Consider the following 24321-nt stretch of genomic DNA (forward strand, 5'->3'; position numbering starts at 1 on the left):
GGGGGGGGGGGGGAGAGGATAAAATAAAAGAATCGCATATTAAATCTTAATCGTTCAGCCCTATTCAGCCCTATTTGTTATTTTCACTTTACATTTACACTTACAGTTTAGTGCAGTGTAATTATTTCCCGTGATAATTAAATGCCAGTGTGACAATAAATGACAATTTAAAACCATACAAACAGTCATGTTTTACTGTATTTAATAGAGGAGGTTTTCTTAAAAAATATATGAACTGCCACACAAAGTCATGGCTGCTTTTTAACAGCGGTCACGCGAAAGGGGATGAGGTAACTGTTTCCTCTTCTGAGCCTATGGAGGTCACGTAGAAAATGATCCAAAGACTCGTACCCGGCAGATGAACGAATCGTTCACCTCCCGACCGTGTCGTCAGATCAGTGTTTCGTTCTTCTGCCAACAGAGTCTTCGGATCCGTGATTCGTTCATCTGCCGGATACGAGTCTTTGGATCCTTTTTCACGTGACCTGCATCAGCCTATGCAACAGTCCCGATGCGCGGCCACGAGAAAATGAACGAATCTCTCTTTGAGAGGACTCGTTACTCCCGAGTCCTTGTAAGGATTCGTTCAAACGAACGAATCGTTCACGACCGACACATCACTAGTCTGAGAGGCAGCGGACAGAGGCAGTGATGATGGAGAGCAGAGCTGAGGGGGGAGATGATCCGGTCACCGTGATGTCCCGTCAGTGAATCTGAGTCTGCTGGATGATGGAGCTGGGGAATTGTTGGCAGCGTGTGATCAGGCTGCTCCTCCTGCTCGGCTTCATGTGTCTGCACAGCTCGGCCATCGAGACCGGTAAGACTGGAGCCACACTGTCATCACGCTCCTGTCCCGGCACGTAGCTCTGAGTGGAGCGGAAAGAGGCGCACACTCGTCTGGGTTGGTCTTTTTGGTTGGCATGTGGGATGGCAGCGGAGAGTAGTGGCGGTGCTTCAGTAACGGATCTGGAAAGTTAGCCTGCTTTCTCTCCATCTAGATTTATTATATGTTCATGTGTGTTCACCTCAATCTGCTACTGAGAGCTTCACTCACAAAGAGCAAAGAACATTGCCCTCTTGTCAAACCATAATATAGGGAGGAATAAGTTGCTCCCTCGTCTTCACTGTAGTTTGTTTATGTTGAGCTATACTTTTTACTGTAGAAGCTCACTTGCATTAAACATTGTGGGAAATAGTGCAAAGAAATTAGGTGTATTGATAGAATGGAATTTATATGGTTTTTCGTTTTTGAATGTGAAGTATTTGATTCCCATGAGAAATGCAAGATAGTGATTTATTAGTCCATGCAGCATTTCTAAATTATTCAGTATATATACCTATCATGATATATATCAATATTGTGAGTTGAAATTGCAAACGCTGTGGTTCATTGTTTTTGTAGATGAATTCCCCCTCTTGGTGTGAATCAGTTTGTTCATCTTAACCACTGTGCTACTCATGTACTTTGTTTGCAGACTGGATACGTTTCAGTGTAAAGGGATTGGTGTGTTATAAGGACACATGGATGGAAAGTGAGGTTGCTTCCCTTTTCCATACAATACTGTCTCAGAGACATTTCTCACTACAGTGTGTCGCTCAGGACATTGAACCCCACTCACCCTCTGAATCTTCTCCCTGAAATGGACTCCATTTACAGTCATAGTGTTTAAAAAGACTCAAATTATCAGCCTGTTAAAAAAAAAGTTTACCGGGGACTTGGCGTCCTCTGGTCCTCCATGTTTAGAACAATGTCTCTGTGGCCTTGTATTTACTTGTTTGGTGAAGCTGCTTCCCACCAACAGGGGCTCCCAGGCTTGGGAACATTCCTGGAGGTCAGTGCAGGAGGATCTCGTTGTCTCCCAGGGTAACAGAGCTAATAAACTCCAGGGGTGGTTGTAAATTTTCTCATTATTTGGCCTGCAGCCCAGAGGCAGGGGGCACTGGGTGGCTGGGTGTGGGCTGCTGAAGCCAGATCTGCCCACCCATCTGTCCTGGTCCTGCATGAGGATGAGCAGTGAGCTGCTTCTCAATCTATCAACAACACTGATCGCATGGCTGATGTAGGTTTACACTTATGTGTACATGTTTTTACCTTGCATCTATATGAACTCAAGAAAAAAATAACTCACTGAAAAAGTAACTCTCAGCTTGTTCTTTAACATCACTGGAATTTTTCCTTTAGCTTCCCTCTTTGTCCCCACATCGGAGATTCTCCATCCGGGTATATGACGTTCCACTCATCCCATTTTGCCCCTGATTTTCTACCTCTAGATTCAGCAGTAATATAACTAGATTTATAAACCGTTTGTTTTCATTACCAATAAATGTACACAATCAACAGAATAAAAAAATCCCAATTATACACAGTTGTCCATTTGCAGTTCGATTCATTTCATTGTTGAACAGCGCCATGTATCTGTTTCCTCTGAGAGTTGTGTTTTCCTCTGCAGTAAATGTGGTGGACTTCTGTGGCCAGATGATCCGAGGTGACGGCATGATCGTGAACTCGCATCAGGAATCCAAGAAGTACTACTTTGTAACCATGGGGACTGACTGCCACCTCACCATGCAGGCTATCTCTCCTAAAGACAAAGTCCAGTTCCACTTCCGTTTCTTCCTGGTCTACAGTTTACTGCGAGTGGCCCCTATGAGCCCATCCCCTCTCTTCCCAGAGTCCCCTCGTGACCCTATAGCCCTCAACCCGAGACTGGAGCCCACCTCTGGTGAAAACCTGGGGGATCCGTGTCACGCTGGCTCATACATTCAGTTTTATGATGGGAGGGACAGGAGTTCACCTCCCCTAGGGCCACCTCTTTGTGGGAAGAGCCCACCCAGGCCAGTGCTGTCAACAGGAAACTACTTGACCCTAAGGCTGGTGACCCGGGGAACTCAGCCCAGAGTCGATTTTGTGGGAGACTTCACCTCCTTCAGACTTGGTAAGTAAGATGCAGACTTGGTTAAAGGACAGCTGTCTCCTACATCTGACCATCTGTCCACCTTCCAGTGGCCTGTTTTTAGAATTTGTTTATTGGGAAATTTTAGATGACTCTGTGTCAATGAACCAATACAAGGGTAGAGGTTGAAATGTTACAAATATTGGTATAAAATGGGCCTGCTACTCTCACGTCATTACAACCAATTTCTGTCACTAAGATTCTGGAAAAGCCACGTATAAGATCAGTGTAGGACAAAAGGTGATTTTAAATGTGTTTTAGGAAAAACCCTAGACATGGCTTCAAGTGGAGTTCATGTTAAGGGTGGTGCAGCAGGCAGAGGCAGGATGAAGGGTTCATTAATTCCGCTGCAGAGATCATGTGTTTTTGTCTACAGCACGTCTCCGCTTTGCTGTGTCCTCTACTTGTGTGGCTGAATTATTTCATCCAAAAATATATTTTTTCTTCTTTTTTCGATCAGTACAATTTTATTTGTATAGGCCATATTCACAAATGCCATTTTTCTTATAGAGCTTAACAAGGCATGACATCCTTTGTCCTTAACTCTCAACAAGTGTAAGGAAAAACAACCCCCAAAAAGACATTAACAAGGGAATAAGATCGACATGTGAGGGATCCCTTTCCCCGGATGGACAGAAGTGCAAGAGATGTCAGCAAAATAATATTAATTACAACATTGATATACAACAATATTTTATATCATGCAGTCTTGTAGTAATCATAGTCCATGGTCAGCTGCCACCACGATCAGCCGCCACCATGATCAGTATCCACCACCCTTTTTGGCATCTGCTATTTGTTAGAAATATCATCAACGCCACCAGCCCATGTAGGTCAGTGTTTTTTTATTTTTATGAATGTTACATTATACTAGTGTCAGTGATTCAATGTGTCATCTCAGCAGCTTGTTTTCATGTTTCTGCTGTTTTTATACTTTTTAGAACATGGTCTCTGAGAAATGTTTGTTTCATTAATGACAGATAAACAATTCCACGCAGGAAAGTATATCATAGCCCAACCAGGATTATTGTGGTGCTGCTGTCCAGCCGTCATCTGAGGTAAACGCATACAGGTCCTTCCTCTTTTGCGGATTCCTTGATTGCCATCTTCCTCCTCAGGTTTCAACCAATCAGAGTGCAGCAGTGACCCCTACTTCACCTGCAGGAATGGCAAGTGTATCCCTCTCAGCCTGGTGTGTGATGATAAAGGCATTGACAACTGTGGGGATGGAAGTGACCTGGAGGAAAACTTAACCACAGGCTGCAGAGGTCAGTTAGGTGATGAGGTGGCACCTGTAATGCTGGCTTTTAAAGACATGCTTCCTAAAGTTATTACCCCCTGATCAAGCAGCACTCTCAAAACCTTACCCTCAATCCTTCAAAATAAATGTTCATAATTTCAGTGGTGTTGGGAGGAAATTCTGGGATTCTGAATTGTCATAACATATTAAAGGGAGTACTTTTGTGGTCTTGATTACTTTCGGTACCATTTAATAGTTGACACAAGTTTGTCCTTCATCAGCAGGTCAGTTACTACCTCCTGAACCTCCACCACCTATAGCCACACCACCCCCATCTTTTGGGAATCCACCCACAGTGCCACGTCCCACACATATGAACTGTGGCATGCCAGACAGCGCTCCCAGCCATGAGTCAGTAAAAGGTGAGTGACCAAAGTACTACTGTAAATCTTTGTTATATTCAGCTTGCAGGAAAATCTCCCATTCCAGACTAGATTGACTCACTGTGTATGCAGTCAGTTGGTTGGTCAGCAAATTAACTAGATGCAAAGTAGCCTGGTGACTGGGTATAATACGGATGGAGGTGGCTATTGAGTTGTTAATTTCAGCTGGTAAACCAATGGGTCTTAAAGGATTCTCAAAGCAAAAAGCAGCCTTTTGAGTTATTAGTCTCTATCCCAGCGTCAGAGGTGCAAACAGAGACTGTCTTGGCCAGGCCGTCATCTTCTGGCGGCTTTTAAGACCCGGCTGGTCTGAGAAAACAGCCATTATTCTTTTGAGACTGTTCAACAGAGAGTGGGGGATTCACATTTGCCTGCTGTGCAACGTGGCAGCTGTTTATTAGCTGAGATACATTTAAATAGACCCTTGTCTGCCCACAGGGAGGAACGATTGCCTGGGTGAACCAACACACTGTTTAGTAACAACTTGTTTGACTGTGGCTCAATTAGTGAGTGGGCAGGCAAAGAAGGCAATTGCCAGGGGCCCTGATCTGAGACGGGGTCCCTGAGAATGGTTGACTATGTTAGTCAACAGCCACCACAATTTTGATACACAAATCTAATCCATCTGTATTTATATTTAAAACAGGTAAACAGTAGAGAGAGTTATATATGTGTCTGATTGTGGAAGTAATTTTAGAGGCTCTGTCGGCTTTCAATCACACTTTCTGAAGTTGTAGAATAAGTTTATCTGGACCCTTCTTGGAACTGTTGCCTCACAACACAATTTTATGGTTCAAATCCCAGTTCATCCAGGGTCTTTCTGTGTGAATTTTGTATATTCTCCCTATGTTTTTGTGGATTTTTTCCAGAATCGTTTACTTCCTCAGCCTTAAAGGGATAGTTCCCCCAGAAATGAAAATTCACTCATTATTTACTAACCATTATGCCAATGGAGGGGTGGGTGTAGGGTTTGAGTCCACAAACGACTTCTGTAGTTTTACAGGTAAACAGGGTTGCAGCCAAATTGAAGTAAATGGCGACTGATTCTTAAAATGTAAAAAGCAACAGAAAAAAACATACATTTCTCCATACTGCTCCAGTGGTTTCAGCCCCGACATTCAAATTGGATTAGAAACAACATAATTTTCACCATGTTTTCAGCCTAAATGTCCTCTATTATCCTGCTCTGGAGCCGCGTTGGAAGAATCAATCCCCATTTACTTCAATCGTATTGGATATGTTTACCGGTAAAACTCCAAAAGTGTTTGTGAACTCAAACCCTTCACCCAACCCTCCATCGACATAGTGGTGAGTAGATAATGAGGGAATTTCCATTTTTTGGGTGAACATTCCCTTTAAGAAATGCAGTTTAATTGAAGGATTTAAGTGTTTGTGAATGGCTGCTTATCTTGTTGTCTTGTGAGCACGTTTAGACTGCCTCACACCATGTCTGTTGCACTCAGAACCAAGCTCATGGTTTCCTGCATAAAATATAAATCTATAGTTTTTTAAAACAGCTGAGCACTGTAGGTCTATGTTACAAGAAAACTGTATTGTATCTATTTTATCTCCAGACTCTCCTTCCTCCCTGTCTCTGTTGATCCTCTACATCATCCTGGCTGTGGTAGCAGGTGGCTTGGTGCTGTGCTGGTGCTGCTGGTCACCTGGCTGGTTCCTGTGGCGTGTCAGCATCTGTCGCTTCTTACCCTGCTGCAACTTGGCCTGCGCCTCTTGCCAGATGTGTGCCCGCAGCTGCATCCACAGCAAGGAGCACCGACTGGCAAAAGTCACCCCACACACACCTGTCAATGGGATCCCGACTGGCACAGCAGCCACTGGCAACAATGCTGAGGAAAATTTTACCACAGCTGATGTTTAGAGCAGAAGGACTGACATTGAATGTCTGATCAGTGGTGAACATGAACAGTTTGACATGACCAAGAATCCTTTTAGTGCAGAATGGACTCATATGGTCCAGTGTATCACACTGGAAAGAGCAGAGCTAAAGGGTATTGTTTAACCTGTGGTTTGTGTGCTTTAAATGAGATGATGCAGGTGATGAGACTTTTTTTGTTTATTTTGTTTTACGAAGGTAGAGCAGGGTACAGTGTGACTATGGATTGTATGAATGTATGGATGTATCTTACAAGAAAGGATTAAGAGTTCTTAGAATCACTTGAGAAACATTTGTGTTCACAGCAGGCTTTACTTGTGTTGAACTGTTTCTCTTACATATTATAGTGGAAGCACCATCAGTTTAAATGGACAGTTCACCGAAACATTTTTAATTCACTCACTATCTACTCACCACTATGCCGATAGAGGGGTGGGTGAAGTGTTTGACTCCACAAAACACCTCGGGAGTCTCAGGGGTAAACAGTGCTGCAGCCAAATCCAATTCTTCAGTCATAATAAAAATAACAGAAATAACATAAAATGCCTCCATACTGCTCGTTTGCTGTCATTCAAGTATCTGAAAGCCCAGCCATTCATATCCGGCTCGAATCAGCGGCATTTGCACCACGTTTTTAGCCTAAATATCCGCTGATAGCCTCCTCAGACACCCGTTCACGTACGAACAAGCACACAGGAACATCGCAAACACTCTTGCCCAAGTGGTGGACTTGTTTTCTGGATTCCTCCACCCCTCTATCAACATAGTGGTTAGTAGATAATGAGTGAATTTTTCACTTTTTGGTAAACTAATCCTTTTAGAGACGGTTAATGAAGCTTGAGAAGTTCAGCCAGTTAAGCGTCTCCAGAACACACAATGGCGTGTATTAGGTTATCAGTGTGGATAGTTTTACATATATTTTTATAGATTTTGGTTTTGTTTCTTCTAAATGTGTTTTTATGTTCTGTCTTAGAAGTAACAATTTAGGTAGACAGTGAAACTACAGCTCCAGTGTACAACTTTGACCAAAGGTCTGCCATGGACACATGTTGAGGACACAGCCACAGAACAAAGTCAACTAACCACCTGGTGATAGCAGCTGTTCTCCGATGGAGAAATTCCTTCAACCACTTAACTCTCCTCCCAGCTGCCCGCTGTTGTTCGTAATAATGTACGAGCCAATGGGATGTCTGGACACTGGAGCACAAAGTCATCCAGTATCTAGCGGTCAACATGCTGAAGAGATGTACGTTGTGGTAAAAAAGTATTATCTCCTGAAAAGTGTGTGTTCATAACATACAACAAATTCAAAAGAAACATGCAAAACGACCTGCTTAAATACAATTGAATTAGATCTTATCTTTTTAGTGCCAATCACAACATACGTTATTTGAAGGCACTTCACATAATAAGATAGAGACCTCACAATATTATAGAAAACCGAACAGTTCAGTTTATGAGGCAGTACAGATTGCAGCCCAGTGTGATAAGATGATATATTAACTTGAGGTTGTGAAGCTCACCAGGACACAGCACATTACACTCCTGATCTATACCCTTCACTCGTCGTTGAAGGCTCTCGATCAGATGTTGGGACCTGGCTGCATGGCTTTGCTCTTATTCAGACAAAAGAGCATTAGTCAGGACAAACACGAATGTTGAGCGATAAAGCCTGACTCAGTCAGCGCCCCAGTTCATCCGGACAGTCAGATTCCGCTAAGCCAAAATGGGAAAACCATTATGGTGTTGCCTTTGTGAATAGGGGACATTGAGACATTGATACATACATAAACCACCAATTTGGAGATACTTTTGTTTGATTTACTCTGATTAAGGCTACATATAGTGGTGTATACATACTCTTATTGTATTTACTTGTTATTGTTTATTATAAAACTGAAAACAAATAGAAATCAAGATGAAAACACACCATACTATAATATGGGTAATTTATGTATTGTCCCGAAGTCAATCAAAATCTAAATATCTGGTTGACGTCTTTCTTATAGATTCTTCTGTTGTCTTCCTGACCTCATGTACAGTAAATACTAAGTAAAGTAGAGTAGTCACTGTACCCAGATTAATAGTCCATGGGAGGGGTGACTAGTTGATGTGTTCACCAGGCAAAATGTCTTTATGGCATCCTTGGAGTAGCTCCATAACCTTTCCTTTCCACTGCCACACTGTGTGTTGTGTAACCACCTGCATTACTGTCTTTTAAGTAGTGCATGTTTAAGACACAGGGCCACATACGCTTAAACAAACCTTGTGTTTCCAGGTTGCTCCCCACTGAAAGCATGCAGACTTCATGCAGATTTCATGATCTATCTCGCTCTGCTCAGACTGTACAAGAATGCAGCTGCCTCCTAACACCCATCAGACAACATACACACAGTAAAATACACATACCTTGAACTCTCACACACTCAGACATCCATGTGCGTCACTGTGGCGAAGGTCAACGCTCCAGCTGGATGTCCCATCCAACTAAACTTTTCTCGCATTTTACTTTAAACTTAAATTTTTTTATGGTTTCTACTGTTACGGGCTGAATTTAACATTTTGTGTAAATGTCAACATCTGTAAATGTCAAACAGTGTTTTATTGACAGAAATATCCCACAGGCTGTAATACAACAATAATTAAATTAAAGGGATAGTGTGATGGAAATTCATCTTGACATTTGAAAAAATGAAATTCTCAGACCGGAGTTCCTTTTGAGTCTTTATAATAATAAGCTCTGCAGAGTTTATACAACAAGCACAGGCGCTCAAAGTGGAATAACAACAACTGGCTGATAGGTCACATAAGCCAGAACTTATACAAAGAGGCGTTACATGAGAGATGATATTAAAAAAAAGAAGACATCAAAGACTTGAAAGACATGAGATCATCATCTATGTCTTATCAGATGTGTTCGTTCATCCCCGGTACCAGTTAGAAGTAAAACATCACCATACCGTCCCTGGTACCAGTTAGAAGAAAAACATCACCAAATAAGGGTTCCATCCTGTCAGGTAGACAGTATCACAGCAGTGAGACAACTAGTAAGGGGATTTCCAATACCTTAGACACTGGTCAGTGATATTTTCCATTACACTCCCCCCTTTGATCATCAAAAAATATGATCACTAACGAAAAATAATCAAGAAAAATCATAATCAACATCAGTAACAAACATCAAATCATAGAAGAAAATCGACGAGTATGCAATCCTACATACAGAGTCACTGGCGATGAGGCCACAATAAGTAGCCACTGCTGTTTTTGTGAAAAAAAAAAAAATCCTTTTCCTGTAATTGAGCAAACATTTACAATGAAAATATAAGAAAATCAGGTCAAACAAAATCATCATCACGTTAGCCATTATCAAAATCTAATATACTTTATTGATTGGCAAAAGTAACAAAATGTAATAAAACGTTAAATGTCATTATATAGTATATCTAAGGTTGAAAATATATCCAGTAAAACCTTTTTAAAATTCAAGCCAGGAAGTAAAATTGATTAATCAATCAAACAATCAGATTTCATTTGTATAGCCCATATTCACAAATCACAATTCGTCTCATAGGCCTTTAACATGGTGTGACATCTTCTGCCCTTAACCCTCATAAAGCGGAAACTAATCCAAAATCCCTTTTCACAGGGTAAAACCTTAGAGAGAGCCACATGTGAGGGATTCCTCACCCAGGACGGACAGAATGTATGTATATATAATTAAGTATGTACAAACTTCATAAAGTAACACATCAACCTTCAAAATTCAGAGATTTAAATTAAGGCATCATAAAATATGAAGTTGAAAGCATTATTGCAGTAGCTGTTTTTGTCTCGTGAAATCACTAAGAAACACATAAGCAATATGGAGGGAGAAAATAACATAAAAAGAAAATTAAGAATTAAAATAGTAAAATAAAACTAAATTTGAGTATCATCATCAGAATCATCTGTGCTATCAGTGTCCAGGTAAGTAGGGATGGGGAATAAGTCAGGAACATTAGCGACAGAGGAGGGTATGGGCTGATATGACAACATAGTCTTAGTTAGACTTGCATTAACTATACGGGTGATGAGGCCACGAACGCAAGGAATTATACAACATCCACAGAGGGCAAAGATACCAAGGAAGAGAGCAATTATAGCGACAAAAGAGATAAGCATGCCTTGCCAGTTATCGAAAAATGTCTGTACGGACTGCCAATCTAATGGGTGGGCAGCGCCGGAATTCTCTGTCCATTCTTTACTAAGGGATTCTAAGGCATTAATGGCTCTGGAGACAGAACCATCAGGTGCCGTGTTGTTAGGAATGTAGGTACAACAAGCGTCTCCGAACATGAAACATATGCCACCTCTTTCAGCAAACAATAAATCCAGTCCCATCCTGTTTTGCCAGGACACAAGGGAAGTGGGGGACAATTGGTCCGCAAGACCTTTGATAGCGTCAGTTGTTTGGTTAATGAAACATTGCTGATTGTAGTAAATATAATTGATCCATTCTGTGTTCTTCTGAACTTCAATAGAAGCACCAATGAACGGAATCAGGTGAACAAACCCACTAGCAATTTCGTTGCGAGCCTTATATTCATCAGGAACGCCTCTGGGCATACCAATGGCATCTTAGGTAACGGCGTTATCAAAGCTGCCAAAGGGAACCACAGCATGCTTGGTGATATGGTGGCGGGACTGGGGAGGGAGAACAGACAGATCACTAACAACATTTTCTGAAATCGGTATAATGTGAACTTCCTGAGCTAACATGGCTATAACACACAAACCATTCCAATTACCAGGGAGGGAACGTCTAATATCATCACAAATCCAATACAAATCAGGATACGGATCAATACCAGCATCAAAAGCATCACGTTTCCATCTTCTACCAAAACTGCCATCCTCTTCGATTTCCAGGCCAACCTTGGAGGACTGGGGATTACTAGCAGATCTGGGTCGATAGAGGGTGTGAATTATGTGACAGGGTACTGAAGTGGCACCAACACTCATGCTACCGTAGGTCCGATTGAAGCAGGTAAATGTCGCATTAGGTGCAATCAGTATCTTAGTTGAGGCTGCCCGCGGTGGTGTTGGTGTTCTAAGTGATATGTCAGGGCAGTTACTGAAGAGAGTGCTATTATAGTGCCAACGTGTTTGTCTAGAGGCGCGCACAATAATGCAGTCTAGGGGGCAAACTGGTTTGCCCCTCCGTCCCTCGAATTGACATGTGCAATTATCAGGGAAAGAAACAAGAGTTAACGTAGTTCTATAACCTTGACAGGCCAAACAAGATGAGGCAAATGACGTATGAACAGTGTAATTTATGTGCTGAAACCATAAGTTCCTTTCTAACCAGGACGGGGCCCAATTAGCGCTGTATGGATCCAGGGGACCTGAATCACTTCTCTTGTGTCTGGTCAAATCTGCATGTGCTGGATGGTTCTGAAAGGACACTGCAGGAAAAGAGAAGTCTGTAACATCATCAGAGGCTTTTACAGGAGTGTTTCTAGACAAAATAATGGGCAAAACTACAATCAAGGAGATCATAGATAACACACATAGTGAGCCTCTGAGGCCACACAACCCTGAATGTCGAAATGGATGCCAAGGCCGTGGCCTGTCCATCGTCTCAGTTGTCAGGCAAATTTCTTCTGTGTTGTGGCAGAACGCTTGTGTAGTTATCAGTGTGTATCAGTGTGAGTGCTTTCAGTTGAGGGCGTCAGCTGGTCCGATGGAGCTGGTACTCGTTTGCAATGGCTGGCGTGGATCCAGGTGGCTCTTTCAGCAACTTTCACGGCTGTGTAGGTTGTGAGCAGTATCTGGTAAGGCCCTTGCCACCTGCGTGAGCGCCAATTCTTTCTCCGGAAGTCCTTGAACACCACGAAGTCGCCTGTCTGAAAGAGACGAAGTTAGGTTAGCACAATAGGACAAAATGTCATCATCACACAAGTCTGTGGATGAAAGCGGAGAAGACGGAAGATGCCACACCAATGTGGGGAGGAGTTGCAAAAAGAATCTCATAAGGTGAAAGATTAGACCCGGTTCGTTTTCTCATCCTCATGTACATCAGCACCAGAGGCAGGAATTTTGTCCATGCAAGACCTGTGTGAAAACTATGACTAAATCTATTTTAACTTTCGTTGACGAGACGAGACGAGACGAAAAGGTTGGTGGTTGACTAAGTCTCAATAATTTTTTTAAACATCATTGTATCAGGCCGTCATGAAGTATCAGGAGCGGGAGAGTGAGTGTGTGTGTCTGTGTGTGTGTGTGTGTGCCCCAGATAGCGCACCGGTCCTGAGGCTCCACCCCCCGCCCCGCTCACTCGCTCAGAGACAGTGAGATCAGAGCTCGTTCACGTGGAGCAGCCGCTCACTGACTCACCGGCTGCTACTTAACTATGGAAACAGTGAAAACACAGAGTTTCTCTGGTCTCAGCTGCTCAGCTTCTTGATCAGAGCAGAAGCTGCAGTTGGTTTGTACAGAGTTTCAGTTTCTGTGTTCGCCTCCAGCCTGACCTGCTCTCACTTTTTGTTTTCACATTTAAAACTAAATATATATTTTTAAGCTATTAGGCGGCAGCTATCTGTTTTTATTTATTTCAAAATAGGGTACTTCTTATTTCATACATTTCCCACAAATACGGGGAGGACTCAAATAGCCCTACAAAGTTCTGTGTTTAATTTAATTCAAAGTAGGCCGACACTTGCCTGTGTATTTTCTTCTCTTCATAAGTGTTCGGTGTTTTCCTTTGTTGTAACAGGTACAAATAGCAATAGAATGTCAAGAGTTTTCTTTATTGTCGTTCTATAATTTCGTAAATGCAACAAACTATAGTTTAGTATAGTATAACTTTATATTAAACTTTATTAGCTTTGTTATCAAATATGTTTTGTTGCTCCAGACAAATTGGATTTGGGGGAAGAGGGGGAAAAATTACTCTGCTTTAGACCTATGCTGGTAGGGATATCCAATGGACAACCAAAGTACTGCAAGCGAGTATGCAGTTTTAGACACAATACAGGGTCCCTGGGCCTGAGAAGGGAAGAAAAGGAGTTTAATGTGGCTATTAAATGTGACTAAAACTAGACTAAAATGTAATTTGTTTTCGTCGGTTAAAACTAGACTAAAACTAAGAAGGATAAAAATGACTAAATGTGACTTAAAACTAATATGCATTTTCGTCAAAAGACTAAGACTAAATAAAAAATAGCTGCCAAAATTAACACTGCTTCTGATGGTGACAGCTCTATGATGTCCATCATCAAATGTTGAAAAGGTCGAGTAGGTGGTGGGTGTGCTGCCTGGCTGGTTACAGCCACTGGCCTGCCAACATTGTGTGTGGCGCAGATTACGCATGCCTGACAGTATTTTTGAGCATAGGTGGAGGAACCTTTCGTAAACCAATGTTCTGTAATCATAGATAACATCCCCATTTTAGATAAGTGATCTTTGCCATGAGATAACTTAGCATTATGGGGAAAGAAATATTTTGGCAAACAGGGTTTGTTGTCAGGACCATAGCACACACCAGCTCGGAAAATAGCAGCGGACGTCTTCCATAGGGAGATCTCAGGAGGAGTAGCAGTGGACTGTACTGCAGAGAGAGAGGAGGACATGTCCGATGTGAGTGCAGCCAATTGTGTGTGTGAAAGAGGAGGTGGTAAGCGAGCTGCAGGTTTAGCCGCTTTGTCTGCTTTGGCGTTTCCCCAAGACACCACATCCGTAGCACGTGTGTGTGCAGCACATTTGCATACAGCCACCGTTTTTCAGAGCAAAATGGCAGATAGAAGATCTGTGATGAGACCATGGTGTGCTATCTTTTTACCAGAGGATGTGAGGAAGTTACTGTGTTGCCAAAGGGCGCCAAAATCATGAGTTACACCGAATGCATATCTGGAGTCAGTGTAGACTGTGAGTGTTTTACCAGTAGCCAGTTTGCATGCTTCCATGAGTGCGATGAACTCTACTGCCTGTGCTGAGAGGTGATGAGGAAGAGAACTCGAGACGAGGTCTTCGCTATCTGAACAATCAGAAAAACCAACACAGTAAGTACCAGAGACAGGGTCGCGTGAGGTGGACCTATCAACATACAGAATCAAGTCAGAGTTAAAAAGAGGTTCGTCAAAGAGGTCAGGTCGTGGGGAACAATGGACTTGAAGTTCAGCCACACAGTTGTGTTCTTCCTCATCATCTGGAAGCGGAAGAAGTGTGGCTGGGTTCAAAGTTGAACAGCATTTAACTGTGATGTTGGGCATGTCATGAAGAACAGTGTGATACCGCAGCCAGCGAGCAGCAGAGAGATGTGAGGTCTTCTGTTCTGTAAGAATGAAAGACACAGCATGAGGAACGTGAGGCAAGGACGGATTTTTCACATGCGGCCATTGCACGCAAACAACGTGGAAGGCCAGCTGCCACCGGATCAAGTTTGGCGGAGAAGTAGGCGACAGGGCGAAATTTGTCACCTTGAGACTGAAGGAGGACGGAAGTCATGCAGCGGTCTCTCTCATCCACAGCCTGAACAAAGGTCTGTCAGGGTTAGGGAGAGCAAGAGTGGGAGATTGCTGCAGCGTCTTCTTCAGTGTGACAAATGCCTCGTCTGCCTCTGGAGTCTAAACGACACGTTAGTGAGGAGTGAGTGATTTGCCGTGGTACAGAGCACCTAAGGGGGCTTCAAGAAGAGCAAAGTCAGGAATGAACGTTCTACAGAAAGAGCATGTGCCGATGAATGACATGAGTTGTTTCTTCATCAATGGTTTTGGCATGTTAACAATAGCTTCTACTCTCTTATCAGACAGGGATTTCCCATCTTTGGTGACGACATGACCCAGAAACGTGACAGTTTGTTGTACAAACTGTAGTGAGCTGAGGCTGACTTTATGGCCCTCACGAGCCAGATGCCTCAGCAAAGCGATCGTATTTGTTTCACATTGCTCCTGTGTGGGACTGGCAATTAGTAGATCATCAACATACTGCAAGGGGGGGGCGCTAGTGAGCACCAGATGGAGTAGACGTGTTTCTCTTGAGCTCCTCTCCATGCTATAAAATAATTCGGTATTTAATTTAAAATACACCAGTTTACTCGACCTGTTTTTGATTCAGTCAACAACTAAAAGCGGGGAGATGCGATAAGCGAAAACTGACCGTGGAAAACTGCAAGATAAAAGCCCAATCAAGACTAAAACTCAGCCCTCGCCGGAGCTGGGGCTAGCACTAGCACCTGTCATGACGGACCAGGTGGCTAGCAAGGACACTTATGCAGAGTCGAGCAGCATTCTTCTGGCAATAGAGAGCATGAACAAAACGATGACTGATCGATTTGACACATTAGAGGCAACCCTGGCATCCACTCAAGCGTCTTTGGTGAGTCTTGGAAACCGTATGACTGAAATCGAGGAAGCTAATTCCAGCTACGATCTCCGCCTCTCACAAGTTGAACAAGCCTGTATGCAAATGCAGACGGAAAACCATGCACTCCGCTCAAAAGTGATTGACCTGGAAGCTCGCTCTAGGCATCAGAATATTAAAATTGTTGGCCTACCTGAAAAGATCGAGAAAAATCGCCCTGTTGAGTTTCTGGAGAAGTTTATTGGATCGAGCACACCGTCTAGGGAAGCAGTCTGCGGTGGAGGATGCGAGACCGCGCGCAATGATAGCCAGGATTCACCACTTCCAAATCAAGGAGAAGATACTACAGCTTTCTCGCCAACAATTCCCCCTGAAGTACAACGAAGCGGCGATCCATTTCTTCCCCGATTTGCCAGTGGAGGTGATAAAACAGCGACAAGCGTTTGATGATGTGCGTAAAAGGCTGAAGGAGGCTGGTGCGAGGGTTGGTTTCATCTACCCAGCCCGGCTGAGGGTTACCCTGGGTAATTCGGAGCAGGTAATTACCTCATCACAAGAAGCCGTGCTGTTTGCAGGGTCTCTGTCCTGAACATTATATGCGATTTGGATGGCTATATTTTTCGATATGTGGCTTTTTTTGGGTTTGTTTTCCCTGCAATCACGCAGGTTGGGACACTCTCATGAACGTTGTTTAAATGATGTTAATAATTTTGGAGAGAGCACAGGGCTCTTTTGTTAGCTTAGCTAAACTATCTTTTCCTATGGTCCGGCAGCCTCTAAGCCTATTTGTGGGGAACGTGTTCTCACTTTGTTTGGGAAAGTGGGGCGGGGGGGCAAGTTTTTATGTGTGTGTTTTTTGTGTTGTTCTCCTTTATGCGGTTATCAGTGTGTTTCAAGGGCGTTACATGTTCACATCACTGTACTTAGATATGCATCCTAGTCTTTCTTTAAGAGGTGGTGGCATTACTTTTACTAGCTGGAATGTCCGTGGATTAGGGCATGCAATTAAAAGGGCAAAAGTATTCTCTCATTTGAAGTCCTTAGCTGCAGACATTATATTCCTACAGGAAACTCATATTAAGCCCACTAGAGCAAAGTTGCTTAGATGCCGTTGGGTCAATCAAATATTCCAGTCTACATTCTCCAGTAAAGCTCGTGGAGTGGCTATTTTGATTAGCAAAACTATCCCATTTAGACATGTTTCCACCACGTGTGACCCAAATGGCAGATATATTGTAGTGACGGGCCACATTTATTCACACCATGTCACACTTTTAAATGTATATGGTCCTAATTCTGATGACCCAGATTTTTTCTGTAAGATCTTCAATTTACTGCCCAGTCTCTCAGATACGCATGTGATCATAGGTGGCGACTTCAACTGTGTGCTTGACGATTTTCTGGACAGATCAGCCCAAACAAACCTGGGGCCTTCTGCTGCCTCCACAGCCTTGAATAATCTAATGTTATCCACACATCTAGTTGATATATGGAGGCTTCAGCACCCGACACATAGGGATTATTCTTTTTTCTCACAAAGGCACAAATCTTTCTCTAGAATCGACTATTTTTTGCTTGACTCAAACTTGATTTCAAATGTGATCTCCACCTCATATCATAATATTCTAATTTCTGATCACTCTCCGATATCATTGGTGCTTGACCTCAACCATAAGAAACAGCGCTTTAGTTGGCGTTTCCACCCTTCGCTTCTCTCCGACTCCTCGTTTTCTCAGTTCATTTCTGCTAGGAGCTCAGATTTTTTGGAAACAAATGATAATCTAGAGGTTACAGACTCCACCTTATGGGAAGCTTTTAAGGCTGTGCTTAGAGGACACGTTATTTCTTTTGAAAACTCAATGAGGAAAAAAAAGAAGAAGCGCCTTTTAGAAATTGAAAAGGATCTAACGCAACTAGAAACTGCCTATAAATCTTCTGCTGACCCTGTCACCCTACAGAATATTCTTAAACTGAGGTATGAATATAACGATATACTATCTGCCCAGGTACAGGACCAACTGTTTAAATTGAAACAAAAGCAATTTGAACTTGGAGACAAGCCCCAGAAGCTACTAGCCCGACAGCTGAGAGGTTTGCAGGCTAGCAGAGCTATACATAAAATCAAATCAAAATCTGGGGACATTATCACTGACCCCAGCAATATAAACAAGCGCTTCAGGGAATATTATCAACAATTATATACATCCAAAGCTAAAGGGGACACCTCTGCGTGGCTAAAGAACCTGAACCTCCCCAGGTTAAATGACGAGGCATGTGAAGCGCTTAACGCTGACATTACTGCTCAAGAGCTTCTGGATGCTATAAAATCCTTTCCCAATGGTAAAAGTGCTGGCCCAGATGGTTTTGGAATCGAACTATATAAGAAATTCCCTGAACAGCTGACTCCATTCTTGCTCAGGATGTTTAACCACTCATTTGAAACTCAAAACTTTCCAAACTCCTTGTATGAAGCCAACATCTCACTTATTCCAAAAGAAGGGAGAGATGAGATTGAAACCTCATCCTATCGTCCAATTGCATTGCTGAACTCTGATATGAAAATTTTTCTAAATTGATGGCAAATAGGTTAGGCAAACACATCGCCTCCATTATTCATGCAGACCAAACTGGTTTCATTCCTGGTAGGTTCTCCTTTTTTAATGTTAGAAGATTAATGAACATAATGTACCATAACTACAGTAAGGATCAGAAAGTGGCAGTCCTCTGCTTAGATGCGGAGAAAGCTTTGATCAGATAGAGTGGGCATATATGTGGAGGGTATTGGAGGAATTTGGATTTGGTGACCGTTTTGTCACATGGATTAAAATATTATACGCCCACCCTTCCTCTTCCATTTTAACAAATCAAGAAAGGTCAGCTCCATTTCCATTACATCGTGGGACGCGCCAGGGCTGCCCCCTTAGCCCGCTTCTCTTTGCGATTTGTATTGAGCCCCTTGCTATTAGTATCAGGCAGCACAGCTCTACTGAACCCATTCACCTGGGAGATGTGGATCACCATCTATCCCTATATGCAGATGATGTTGCCATTTTCATGTCACAGCCTCAACAGTCTATTCCCATTCTGTTAGACCTCATAAAGTCATTTGGGAAAGTTTCTGGATACACAATTAACTGGCAAAAAAGTGAATTAATGCCTCTTGGGGATAACCATGAAGCAGAATTTCTGCATAAACTCCCATTTAAAGTTACAGACAAGCTGAAGTACCTAGGAGTTACCCTTCCAAAGGATCCTAAATTAATATTTAAACTGAATTTCCATGAAAAGGTGGAAAAACTAAAAGGAGATATTGGCAAGTGGCACACGCTCCCGCTCTCTATGGTGGGTCGTATAAATGCTATCAAGATGGTTTCACTGGCAAGATTCCTATACCTCTTTCAGAACCTTCCTATTTTCCTCACAAAGTCATTCTTTAAGTTACTGGACTCAATAATCATGCCTTTTATCTGGGGTTTTAAAGCTCATAGAATATCAAAAACTCATTTACAAAAACCCAGAGAGAAAGGTGGATTTGGGCTGCCATGCTTCCAGCATTACTACTGGGCGGCAAATCTTAGAGCTCTTGCATTCTGGGGTGATGGCTACAACCAGGAGATTTCAACAAGCACCCCTGCGTGGGTAGCCATTGAAAAGAAACATGTCAAAGACAGTTCACTCCCAGCTCTTCTTTTTTCAACACCTGGGCTGCCCTTCACAAAACTGAAAAATCGAATAATTATTAATTCTTTGAAAATATGGCAGCAAATTAAGAAGTGCTGCAAGTTACCTGGTACCTCTATCTATGCTCCAGTGTGTCATAATCATGCATTCCCCCCTGCTCTCTCAGATGCAACTTTTTATAGTTGGAGACAAAAAGGCATCGTAGTTCTAAAAGATTTGTACATTGACAAACATTTTACCTCATTTACTCAACTAAAAGACAAGTTTTCCCTTCCGTCAACACACTTCTTTAGATACCTTCAGATTAGAAACTACGTCCGCCAAAGCCTGACTAAATTTGAATCTCTCCCTGACGAAAGTAGGATTTATAGTCTCTGGCTTGGCCCACCGGATTCAAAAGGCTTGATTTCAAGCTTTGTCAGGGTATTCTCTGAACAAGTGAACTATGCCACCCACTCTTTGAAAAAGGCTTGGGAGGAGGAACTGGGTCTCCAGATTGATGACATTGTTTGGCAGGAGGGTCTCAGCAGAATCCAATACTGTTCTATTAATGCCAGAAATCACTTAATCCAGTTTAAGGTTACGCATAGACTCCATTATTCGAAAACCAAACTACATAGAATATATCCTACTGTCTCTCCTTTGTGTGATCGATGTAAATCTGCTGACGGATCCTTAACCCACCTTTTCTGGACATGTTCAAACCTGAGCCAGAGGTGGCACTGTTTGGCTTCTCCCTGTCTCTTTTGCCTCGAAGTATTCCAGTACAGCACACCATCATGTCAGGAATGTTAATTGCAAGGAGACTGATTCTAAGGCTGTGGAAGTCAGAAGCAGTGCCACTCTTCAAGACGTGGCTATCAGAACTTTTTTCTCTATTACATATGGAGAAGATCCGATATAGTTTGACAAACAATCTTAAACAATTCTACAAGATCTGGCAGCCATTCCTGGACCATCTTGCTCAATTTGATGGAGATCTAGAGCAGCTATGAGACTCACACTAGGCCATCAACTCTTTTGTTTTTTTAATGTTTTTAGTATACTAGTGATGCATCAATACATTTCATTGTCTTGAGTTGTACGCCCTGTTTGTTAGTTTTGTTTGTTTGTTAGTTCTGTTCTGTTTTTATGCCTTTTATTTTATTTTATTTCAATTGACTCTTTTTTCTTTCTTTCTCTGTTCCTTTCATTTTGGCATAATTTATTACTTATTCCTAGTATTTGTCTAGTTGTACTTTACTACCTGAAAATGGAGACTCACAATAGCCTTGACATAGGCGTATGAACTTGTAGGCCTTGTTTTCAAAATAGCAAACCAGTACTGGCTGTCCTTGTGGACAGGAACACTAAAAAAAGCGTTGGATAAATCTACAACCGAAAACTACACTGCATTAGGCGTAAGTTGGGAACAATAGGCTATCGTAAAAATTACAGCGTCATTCACAGCCTTCAAATCCTGCACAAACCGCCACTCAGTAGGTTGACCTTTGTCTCTGATCTTCTTAACTGGGAACAGTGGAGTGCGGACCGGTGAATCAGGGCAGGGGACAATTACACCAGCCTGCAAAAAGGATTCAAAAACAGGACGTATCCCCTCCACTGCTTCTTGTCTGAGTGGATATTGTTGTTTACATGGCCTGTTATCAATTAAGACCTACATGGGATTTTCTCGCCGAAACGGGATTATTGCCTGGGAGTCAATAATGGATTAATGCAAGTACTGAACATTTCTGGGCACTTGGAAGGTGGTGAGGACAGCGTTGACTTTGTTTGGATTGTTTGCGACAACTCACCACGCCACACCTGCAGTCTTTTTGTTTGGGACATTGCTTGGGGATTATGTTATGATGTTTTATTTATTTAAGTATAGTGTAAACTTTTGTTAACAGTTCATTTATTAGTCATAGTTTTAAGTGTTTTGTATTTATTTATATTTATAATCTACTTTAAACAGTTCATATATTTGGCAATAAAAAAAGCCTTTCTTAAATGTCGTCAAGCGTTATTTAAGAAAGGCGTAACGATACCCATCCCTAGTTGTTAGCGGACCAATCACAGCCAATGGCTATCCGTAGGCTCTCCGCCATGCCGACGCGTAGTTAGAAAAATCTGAGCTGCACGAAAAGCTCTCCGTGGAGCCCGGAGAAGGCGTTCCACAACAAAGAAGGCTATCTGTCAGTGTCCGTCAAAACGGAAAAGGCCTTAAGTCTGGCCACTTGTCATCATGAGACTTGGAGAGCGAGATGTGAGGGCTGGAATTCGAGACGCGAAACAGTGCCAACTGCTGGTCAGTGAGTGAGACGGCAGCTGCACTTCTGGAACCAGACCAAAAAAGATTGGACACTTTCAGAGAATCATCAGAAAAAGCCAAAAACAGAGATTCATAAACGTGATCTGCTGTGTCTGTCACATGTGAAGTGCAATGCAATGAATCAGTGTGCATAAAATCTGAAAAATATGTGACAAGTGAGTGTGACGTGGAGAGCAGATAAGTGGTAGCCTGACGTTGTCAGACTCACAATTCTAGTCAGAATGTGAGTCTGAGACCGCTCCATTGGGCTGTGATTATGGGGCGTGTTTCAACTGACCAGGAAGTAAAATTCTTCTTCGCTCAATTGGATAGACCTACAACCAATCAGAGCAACGTAGTATGTGACCTATGCTAAGCAACGCATTGTGAGTTATTTACTAACGCCGGGTTCACACCGGACGCTTCAGCGCAGCGCCAAGCCTTAAATAACAGCTGGCTCCCATCCACTCCCATGTTAAAACTTTGTGCCGGTCACACCGGAGGTTGAAGCAACGCGAGGCAGCCTTGGCGCAGCGCGGTGCTTCAGCCTCCGGTGTGACTGGCACAAAGCCGTGCAGCGATCTACTGGATCAACGGGTGATATTATTAGCGCTGCCCGGCGGTTCAGCGTCGCTTCAGTGTCCGTTGTGAACAGCCAAGCGCCGGGGCGATAGCGATTAGCGCGGTGCTTTGGCGTCGCCTCCACGTTCTGTGTTCCTCTTTCAAAATGAATGCGCTGTCGATGTCTTCTAAAACAGACTCAATGGCAGCATCTACACATCTCAGCTCGCCAGCGGCAGGCATGTTTGTTGAAAACGAATTCAACCCAAGGGCACTTTGATGACGAGGTTGATTACGTTACAGTTGATCATCTGTCAATCATCGTATAAAGCCCGCCCTGACAATCTGATTGGCCCGGTCGGGCATAATTTTTTCCCAACGAAGCGACTCCAGACCGAACTGCCCGACCAAAAATGTTGTGGGCGGGGCTAAGTTAGTCTGGCATCCAGGCTAGATAAGTGGAGGCATTTATAGGAAGTTGCCACTTATATGCAAACAGCTGCTCATGTGTGGTCTGTGACATTGTGAATGTGGGTGAAGAAGAATTGTGTGTAACCATCACTCCTTCAGAGGAGGATACTAAGTTGAGGCCTAACACAATCATCAAATCTCTTCCTAATAGATTAATTGGGCAACAGGGAGACAACAGAAAACCATGTTCAAACCTTGTGGGATGTTTGTCTAACTGAGTGAATATAAAGCGACCCCTCATTTCAGGGGATGTGGGCAAATCTGACATCCTAACCACAGAATAACCTGCACCAGAGTCAACCATGAAATTAAGTTTGTGACCGTTAACACACAGTTCGAGTTGAGGCATTTTCTTAAAAGCATCACTATTGTACTTAACATAAGTACCACAAAGATGTGTGTGATCTGGTGTGTGTGTGTGTGCGGTTAATTTGGCAAGCGTTTCTTCATTGCTGTAGCTTGTTTGTATTTGTTCGGTTAGTTTGGCAAGCGAATACTTCATTGCTTTAGCGTCTGTGTGTGTGTGTGATTCACTTTCCTTTCTTTGATCCTCTGCGGGTTGATTGGTCGTCTCCTCCCCGTCGGCCATCTCCACCCTTTCTCTATTTCAGTCGGCAGTGAAAGTTCTTGTCTCTCCCTCCTCTCGCCGTTGGGGGCAGTTCTTTGCCCAGTGTCCTTTTTCTCTGCAGATCAAACACTCATCTCTGGCAACTGGGTGTCGACGTGAGAAGCCTCTCCCACGACCACGTCCCTGCCAGCGCCCCCCTCTTCCTGGTTCATTGAAGTTGGCTCTGCTATCAGTGTTATCTTGTCCGCTTGGCCTTGACAGGGCTGACACAGCTTGCATCATAGTTAGCTGTGCTTTCTGGAGTTGTTGATCCTTTTTTTGTTTTTCTCTGTCTTTGGTTTCTTTGTGTTGGCGTTCAGCATGTTCAGCATGTTCAGCATGATGTCCGATCTCTGTCACACCGATGATGTGTTTCATAAGCCCCTGGCTCATTGCCAAGGTTGTCAGGTATGGGGATGCCGCTGTGGTGATTAAACAGGACAGTCAGACGTGTGAGGAAATCTCCTACGATTTCCCCTGGTTGTTGTTTGCACCCCGTTATTTTGGACATGTCAATTTTATTGGGGAAGGCGGTCTTCAGGGCGTTGAGGAGTGTGTTGAGAGCGTTGACATATGCTGCATTTCCCGCATCCTCCCAGCCTGGTGAAGTCAGACGGAGGTCACCTCAACAGTGCTGACGTATTTTTGCAAAGTCAGTGGGGTCTAATTTCTTCTTTAGAAGTCTTCTGATTTCAGACACTGTTGACAAGAATTCACGGCAATGTTTCAAACTGGAGGGCAAATGCTGTGCCAGAGTTCCGTGGGAGGTGATTCAGTGCTTCGGTCATGTCTGCGTCAGTCCAGGGGCGGTAGACGAGGGCTGGGCCGGTTGGTC

At 43.1% G+C, this 24321-nt stretch overlaps 2 protein-coding genes across 2 annotated transcripts; one reads left to right on the top strand and one right to left on the bottom strand.

The window, feature by feature from the left end:
• The first annotated feature begins 546 nt into the window (after positions 1 to 546).
• On the top strand, positions 547 to 9178 carry ldlrad2 (low density lipoprotein receptor class A domain containing 2). Its single transcript, XM_053444633.1, has 5 exons — positions 547 to 817; positions 2451 to 2936; positions 4073 to 4222; positions 4476 to 4616; positions 6212 to 9178. Exons 1-5 carry the CDS (start codon positions 727 to 729, stop codon positions 6514 to 6516), a joined length of 1173 nt encoding a protein of 390 aa, XP_053300608.1. The 5' UTR covers positions 547 to 726; the 3' UTR covers positions 6517 to 9178.
• Positions 9179 to 9242: 64 nt separating this feature from the next.
• Positions 9243 to 22312, bottom strand: LOC128459776 (uncharacterized). Its single transcript, XM_053444644.1, has 2 exons — positions 14991 to 22312; positions 9243 to 14845 (listed from the first exon to the last, which is right to left on the bottom strand). Exon 2 carries the CDS (start codon positions 12148 to 12150, stop codon positions 11152 to 11154), a length of 999 nt encoding a protein of 332 aa, XP_053300619.1. The 5' UTR covers positions 12151 to 14845; positions 14991 to 22312; the 3' UTR covers positions 9243 to 11151.
• Positions 22313 to 24321: the final 2009 nt, after the last annotated feature.

Source organism: Pleuronectes platessa, chromosome 2 (assembly GCF_947347685.1).
Source record: "Pleuronectes platessa chromosome 2, fPlePla1.1, whole genome shotgun sequence".
Lineage (NCBI taxonomy): Eukaryota > Metazoa > Chordata > Actinopteri > Pleuronectiformes > Pleuronectidae > Pleuronectes > Pleuronectes platessa.

Coding starts and splice junctions, on each gene's coding strand:
- ldlrad2 (XM_053444633.1), top strand. CDS start 727: ATGATGGAGCTGGGGAATTGTTGGCAGCGTGTGATCAGGCTGCTCCTC. Junction 818..2,450: donor CAGCTCGGCCATCGAGACCG/GTAAGACTGGAG, acceptor TTTCCTCTGCAG/TAAATGTGGTGGACTTCTGT. Junction 4,617..6,211: donor CAGCCATGAGTCAGTAAAAG/GTGAGTGACCAA, acceptor TTTTATCTCCAG/ACTCTCCTTCCTCCCTGTCT.
- LOC128459776 (XM_053444644.1), bottom strand. CDS start 12,150: ATGGACAGGCCACGGCCTTGGCATCCATTTCGACATTCAGGGTTGTGT.